This window comes from Morus notabilis, unplaced genomic scaffold, assembly GCF_000414095.1.
Source record: "Morus notabilis unplaced genomic scaffold, ASM41409v2 Scaffold75, whole genome shotgun sequence".
Lineage (NCBI taxonomy): Eukaryota > Viridiplantae > Streptophyta > Magnoliopsida > Rosales > Moraceae > Morus > Morus notabilis.
In genome coordinates, this window is record NW_010361425.1 from 454,311 (window position 1) to 462,546 (window position 8,236).

At 32.1% G+C, this 8,236-nt stretch overlaps 1 protein-coding gene across 1 annotated transcript in view; it reads right to left on the minus strand.

Moving 5' to 3' along the window:
* The window catches only part of LOC21406609, a 5,324-nt gene extending 2,909 nt beyond the window's left edge, over positions 1-2,415 (minus strand). Inside the window, exons 1-3 of the mRNA XM_010099413.1 lie at positions 1,390-2,415; positions 853-963; positions 31-214 (exon numbers count right to left, since the gene is read on the minus strand). Of these exons, the coding sequence (XP_010097715.1) occupies positions 31-214; positions 853-963; positions 1,390-2,415 (1,321 nt within the window). The remainder of the gene's footprint in view (positions 1-30; positions 215-852; positions 964-1,389) is intronic.
* Between the last annotated feature and the right edge of the window lie 5,821 nt (positions 2,416-8,236).

The window sequence follows — 8,236 nt, forward strand, 5'->3', positions numbered from 1 at the left end:
ATATATATATATATATATATATATTGTTACCTCGACAGTTTTCAGATGGGTTGCATGGCAAAGCTGATCTGTTGGAAGCCTTCAGATCAGATGTTTCCTTGATGAGTTCAAAGATTACATGCTTCTCATGACCTTTAAGGTCAGAGAGATTCACTTCTACAAGTCGAGGAGATTCCTTCACGAGTACTGTAACGCCTAATCCTTCTACTTCACCCTATAATATTTAATCAATAAAAGAAGAAGTCAATAATGTTGTGTGCTTTCAAAAGAGTCAAAATGCAATGACAAAAAATAAGATCTATTTTATTCTCTAATTTTTCGTCATCATTCTCACTTCTCCTACACACATATATGTCTCAAATATCTTAACAAAATTATATAATCATTCCAAGTCATCGAATAATGAAATACTAGAGATGGAGAAACTTAAATTAGACACATAAGCTGTAAATTTGATAAAGTAAAACAATTAATATAAATACACAGTAATTAAGCTCTTTAAAGAATTGACATTTCACCTTCACTTTAAAAACCTTGTATCCCTCGCTGGCCTGACAGACAGCTCACGATCAATGACAAAGAAAAAGAATGTCGTTAATATATATATATAAAAGCGAAATGAAATAAATAAATTGCAATGATATATGGTTATGGAAGTGCATAAAAAAAATCTTTAATATATGTTCTGCCTAAAGTTTAAAAGATATATACTCTTTGTAATTTCATCTACTATAATTAGAACAAAAAAAAAATCAATTAATATTCTTCATCACACTCTTGTGAAGAGTAAACTATGATGAACAAAATAACAATAATAAGATTGTTTTTAAATTTAGGTAGGCTTATTAGTACCTTCACAGAATCAGGACCAAAAGCCTCTCGGATCATAGCCCAGATCATTGTTCTCTTTCCTACTCCTGGTGCTCCTTCGAATATGAAATGTCCACAATGTCCTTTTCTCTCCTGCATATATATAATATGCATGCAACGTATACCGAATTAACTCACGTCAGCCAAGTTCTATGAATATCTTAGCAAATAGGACTTCTTATAATTTGATAAATCCTTAGTTTTGAAAAAGCAAATTAAATGAAAGGTGGAATATCTTTATAAAGATGTCCCACGTTCTTGTCAAAAAAAAAAAAAAAAAAAAAAAAAACGATTAATGTGATATCAAGTAAATTTGGCCATGATTAATGTTAAATTTCAACTACTTTTCGACAGAATGTTCTTGGTTCATAAATTTGAATAAGAATTCAAATTTTAATTTTAGAAAGCACCATAACAAAAAGGTGTGAATGGTTCAATAATAAGAAACCGAACAGGGTGTTATATATGACATATATACATACATATCAAAGTGGTACTTGTAGTATGCATTGTTCTTACCAGAGCCTGCAACTGAATGGCTTTGCTTCTATTACAGATGAAATCCTCCAAAGCCTTGGGCCTGTACTTATCTGCCCACAAAAACTCTCTCTCTCCATCCATAAGCTTTCTATCTCGATCATCAATAAGAATATCCTTCTGATCAGCATGACCAAATTTTTCCAACGGCGATATTATCTGTTGATCAGGCAAAGACATTGCTTCATCATGAGCTAGTCCTGCCGATACTCTACTCTCCCTCAATGGCTTCTTTTCGCTATTAGTACCGCGCTCATCCGTGATTCCCGCAACACTTTTCTTCTCCTTCGCCAAAGCTTCCTCCGTAATGATCATGTCTGATGCGAGCAAAGGCGGCGCCGGAGATGGCGACGGGAAGGCGGAGTAATAAGAAGAAGAAGAAGAAGCGCCAGTACTAGTAACGCGATTTGCAGTAGTACTATTTGTCAATCCGGCGGACGGTGTTGCCTTGTGATCATGATTGTGATCTTCTTTCTTGCTTCTGAAGGCAAGGCAAGCGCCGGTAAATCCTTGAATCTTGACCATGATACTCGAAGCGAACGAGGCCTTAGTGAAGGCAGTAGTAGTATTACTGGGTGCAATATGGCTCTCGGTGCGCTCCGGCGAGTAGGGCGAAAGAGCTGGCCTTGACAAGAGCCCTCGGTAATAAGGGCTGCAATCCTTGTTGCACAAAATTCCATTTTGGAATTTTTGCTCATGAAGAGAAATTATATCTAGAGTATTCGTTCTAGAATTAGCTGTGGCGATGACGCCGGCCTTAGTGCTAAAATCCAGGAGATTAGTATCCAGGAGATTAGTACCGTTGTTTGTTCTTTTCCTGAGGATTTTTTTGGTCAACAATGTCCGAACCAAACGGTTGGGACGGTTTTTGTTGGCGGGTTTTGCGACCGGAGGCGCTAGTCCCGACGGCCTTTGGAGGCCGTGGGGGAGCCGCCGGCCGATATTGGAGAGGTTGGGAGCGGAAGCGGATGCTGATGAGGAACGAGGGATTGAGGAGGGGCTCGGCATTGGATGTGGGAGTCAGCAGGAGGGTATGCTTTTATTTATGCGGCGATATAGTAAGCAATAAAGGCTTATGCATGAGGTGGTCATGAGGGCGGCAATGGCAATGAACTAATTTGGAAGTATGTTTTTTTTTTTCCAAAGTCGGCATTTGATTATTATTATTGTGCATGCACAATCTACGACCGTTAGAAACTATGCTCTGTTTATTCTATGTATAATTGGCTGAAATTTGTTGCACTCGATACCATCTATGCAAAATCAATTATATGTGTGTGTGTGTCTGTACATATATGTATATGTATATACCTCGGTTTGTCCCCTTTTCCATTTTAGTATATATAGTATTTGGAGGCCCCTATCAAGAATATAAAAATTTATCATCGATGGACACAATGTATAACTTGTTTGTTAATTTTTTCTTCTTTTTCATAATCAAGTAATTTGACAGTTAATGTCGTGTTGTAATTATTAATGAAAAGTCTTATCTAATTCAACTGCACAACATAATGGAAAGAACCAAATTCGTTCATTTGTCTTAATGACAAGATATTAAAACACGGAGCACATACGTATTACTATAAAATGGTGGCTAATTGGTTAGTTAAAACTTATAATATTGTCAAGAATTCTAATTTGTAGGAACATTGTTACATGCACTTACGCCATCAAAACGCGTGATGTAGATATGAACAAGAAATTACCATTTCGGTTTGTTGTGCAAATATACAACAACAATATATATATATATATATATGTATGTATGTATGTATATTTAAGCACTCTTCAAATTTATTTTTAGGGACAAGATATACTTGGTTAATTGATGCTCATTTCTTGTGCATGTCTGTTAAGTTGAGTACAGAAGCTCAGAATAGCTAGGCAGCGAAAAACGGCCTCCCTTTAACTCTTATATATAATATTCTAGACTTTGATATATGGTCATTTTGGCAAGTAATTAATGGTTCCCCTGGAATTACTCATACCAAAGTACCACACCATTTAAGTATTAGTTACATAAATAAAAGATATGTGTAACCATAAGAAACTTCACTTTCACAGACTAATTTTTTAGTCATAGTCAAAGAAGTTCTAGTTTAATATAGCAGAAAATCTTTCACGACTAAAATAAATATAGATCGCCTCTTGCATGGTTGCTAAAAATCAATTGCAGAAACTCGCGACTAAAAATTCGCAATCGTTAAATATTTATGTATTCCACGTCTAAAAGTACTCATGTCGCAAGAGAGTCTTTTTGTTAGTTTGCAAGAAAACTTAAAGACGCCAATGCAAAATTTTATGTTACAAAGAGACCAAATTATTTTTGCCGTCTACATGAAAGTCAATTGGCAACTAATAATTGGTCGCCATCAAATTATTTGTTAGATAAATTTTAGTCGCTAAAAGATCCAATTTAACGACTAATACTTAGTGATTACAATTTTTTATTTTCAATTTTTTAGAAACTAAGAGTTAGTTACTGAACAATATTTGTAAGCTTTAAGCTGGGACTGGCTTTTAGCCATCAAATTTTATGAAAATTCAAGAGATCTTTTTGCCTCCACTGACTAATATTCAATAGATCCTAACATACCACATCTGCAAAAAAAAAAAAAAAAATGTATTTACACATAAAACATATCGGTGAATAACTAGACTTTGAAATTGGTACTAGCCTAATTTACTCTTAATAAACCCATCTACATCACTTATTACTCTTCAAATATTGGGTTTTACACTCCTGAAACACTTATGTAGATGTTGGGCTTGTTATCTAATTTGGTTAAATTATGTCCCTGTACATTGAAATCCAATATATAAGTCACTGCACTAAGTAGTTTAGTCCGGTCCAATTTCTATTGAGAAAGCATAGGCCTGCAGTGCAGTGTATACCGGTTCAGCCCGTATCCTAAATCGACTTTTATATATATATATATATACATATTATCTTTTATTTTATTTTATTTAATCAACCTATAAGCTTAATATGCCAAAACAAAACTGACCAGCTTTTCATAAAACCAGCACAATGAAAAGGCCTACTCTAATATCCTTATGTTCAAATATCACTGTTATTCTCCATAAAGTACTTACGTCTATAGGTCTCCTGTTAACATGTTACTTTAATTCCTGTTTACTTTTTCTCATTGCCAAATAAACTAATAATATTGGTACGTTGTCAAGTTGTTTATGAATCAGATTCCTTGATTATAACAATATATATTGAATATCTTGATGCATGAGATTCTTTATAATCAACCACAAAAATCAAATTAAGCCGGATAATGATATATCCTTAATGGAGTACTCGAGTTAATCCTGATATGCACGACCCTTAATTTGATTGTTTAACTGATTGCCTAGTTTTCTTCTCTTTTGAAGAAAAGAAGAAGGTGCCACTGTGTTTCATTTGGGAAGATCAAAAATATTATTCTTGCATGTATATACATAAAATCTATATATATATATATATATATATATATATATATATATATTATAAAGCGCATGTACTATTCTAGAATTAGTTATTACATTTTCTGTATGCACATTAAAGAAGATGATAAGTGATATAAAATGCAATTAACACACGGACACGCCCACATATTATACAGTTTTATTAACATATTGACTTGCATAATATTTAAGTCTAGTAAGTTAGAAAAAGTTTTTTTTCCTCCCCAGAATCCACAAAACACATATAAAACTATATCTAATCATGCATTGACCTTGTTATTTTAACATTTATTTAATAGTTAGAGTGATAGTTGCTTTAACTTAATTGTAATTGTTTAACATATTTGAATGCTGGAAACTGTTAAGAGAGAAAATTATAATTATAACTTTGTAAGTTGAATGATCCAATTCAGGCCTTGAGAGAGTTCAGACTTGGATTATAAAATACATTCTGGATTGGGAAAGTGCCCGGATCGTTAATATAAATGATTGCATAAAGAATCTTCCCCAAGGTTAAGGTTATATCTCCATCATGTCAATTCTTGTTAATCTACATATAAAAGGATATTAAAAAGATATGGTTTTTGCATCAGAAAGCACATTTCTACCATATTTGTTTCACTATGAAACTCAAAAAGTTTTACTATATATATGTCCTGCCGGGGTTAAAAAAAAAGTAATAACATTCATATCTACTAGTAACATTCATATCCAATATATCTCTAAAGCAGGGATTCCAATATTCCTATAGCAAAAAAGAAGGAAAAAAAAAAAAAAAAGGAAAAGTAAGAAAGAAGAAGTAGGAATTCCATTATATATAAAGTAGAGCTCAACGTTACAGTCATTAGCCAATTAAGTATTATTACTTTGTAAAAGAAAACCTTGAACTTGCTCATCAACATGCGCGCAAAAGGTGGGTGGATCCATGATCTCTCATTGCCAATCCTGTAAACATTAAAATATTAAGACACATGAAAAAGATTAGTTTACTAGATTATTTAATTAGTAGAACGTGGTGGGTACCTCGGATTTGAGCATATATTAGGTTACTGTTAATTACTTTTCTTGTGCCCGTAGTTGTCTTTAATTAGTCGTTGATCTTATCGTTGTTGAGTAATCAATGAGAAATTTAATAAATTAATCCGAAAGACGACAAGATTGTACGAGTTATTAGGTTTTCCGTTGGACCACTACTTGCTAATAAAAAAATGACGACGAATGTGTTAAGCGCTTAATAATATTTTTTATTAGTCAAAATTAGACCGAGATTAATTTATGTATATTCACAGAGACATAACAAATTGTGATTGGCTCGATAAGGTTGAAGTCGTCACTAATGGTGCTCATTTCTATGTCTATGAAGCAAATTGCATATGATGCAAGTGAAAATATACATATATTAGTAAATGTCTTAAATCTCACAAAGAAAGTAGTTATATACTAGTTAGTATTTGATTTATAGTCATGTTTAGTTGTCTGTGATCTATAAGTGTTTCGAGTTGGCAATAATATCTTGGAATTTCGCTTGTCAAGTTGAGGCAAGATATTGTCGGCTCTATTGATCTTGACAATCTATGTGAAAGGTCTTATATCTTATTTTATTGAGAAATATAAATAAGTAAATGTTGTATATATCTTATATGTTTATGTTAAGTATTGACAAATAGTTATAACTAATATGTTTCATGTGTGGATGCATATATATATATATATAATACATATTATATGTGTGTGTGTATATGTCCAATCAGACATTACTACAACCGTGAAATGGATTATTTCTTTACTTTTAGTACTTTATTATTATTATTTTTTTTAGTGAGGGTGAAGGAGAAAACATCAAAGAGAGCCAGGACATCCTATTGACATCCCCTAACTTTCCCATTCTATTTCCAAAACACCACCACCCAATATTATTAATAAAAAAAGGAAAAGGTGATAAATAGCATATTTATAAAATTAAATTAAATAAATAGCAGATTTTAAAACTATTTAAAATAAATAATAGTTAAAGTGGTAAATGAATTATTTACCGCTTAAATGATTCATTTACGGTTAGTAAAAATATTTTTTTAATTAAATTTTCTTTTTACGATTGGTAAAAAAATTTTTTTCCACGTAAATAAAGATTTTTTACCATGTAAGTTATCTTTTACTAGCCGTAAATGAATCATTTACTGTGTAAATGCTTCATTTACATAGTAAATTATTCATTTATCATGTAAATTACTATTTATTTCAAATTATTTTAAAATTTACTATTTACTTAGTTTAGTTTCAAAAATCTGTTATTTATTACAATTTTCGTAAAAGAAAAAACACATGAATAGTCTAAAAACAAAACAAGCTTGAAGGCTAATAGAACCTGGCCCCAAGTCAAAAGAAACAGACACAAAGACTATGGAAACAATAAAAATAACAAATAACTATCAAGTGATGATATTGCCAAGCCAGAAGCTAATAACAGAAGGTCAAGCCTAGACTTTCCTTTTGATAATCGAGCTATAATGGACCAAAACCTTACTAGTAAAAACCCATACTTGCAAATGAAAATATCAGAATGAATGCCAAGCAATAAATCTATAATTTGGCAAAAGAAAAAAACCCCGTTCTTATTGACCATAGAAGCACAAAAAAGCCCCATCCTTTTCTTTAATTCTTTCTTTTTAAATTAACAAAGCTTTGCTCTTTTTCTTTTTTTCTTTTTTTTTTTTTTGTTTTAAAGAAAACTACCAAACTTGATAATTGGTAGGGTTTTAAGATGTTGACATAGTTTTCTATGATAAACAGACATTCTTATCCCCTCCTATATATGATCATGAAAGCTAATTACCTACCTTAATTTATTTCTCTACCACACGACAGTTTCTCAAATAATTCTGTCATGTAGCGACGGAGCCAGAAATTTATATCAATGGGGGCTAATAGTTAAGATAAAAATTTATTGGGAACTATAAGATTAATTTTTTAAATCTTAGTAGGGACTTTCTATAACGCACTTCTTATTTATGTATAAAATTCTAAAGAAATAAAATAGTTGAGTTGGGGCTTAAGCCCCCACTCGGTTGTTGCTGGCTCCGTGCCAGCCGCCATGGACCCCGCCTAAAGTCCATCCCTCCATTCACCTTAGTAAAGAAAATTAACATAACACGTGAAAAAAAAAAAAAAATAGCCATATGCTTGAGCAGAAGAAATCACATTGCTCTTAATTTGTTTTTTCTTTTATGTCTTGACTTTTAAGGAGAATGTATCCAATATATATAATATGATCAAATTAATCGCTGTAATATGAGAGTACTTGACAGAAAGAGACTTGAAAAGGGAGTTATTTTTAGCTAAAAGTATATGTTCTCCGATATATATAATGACACTT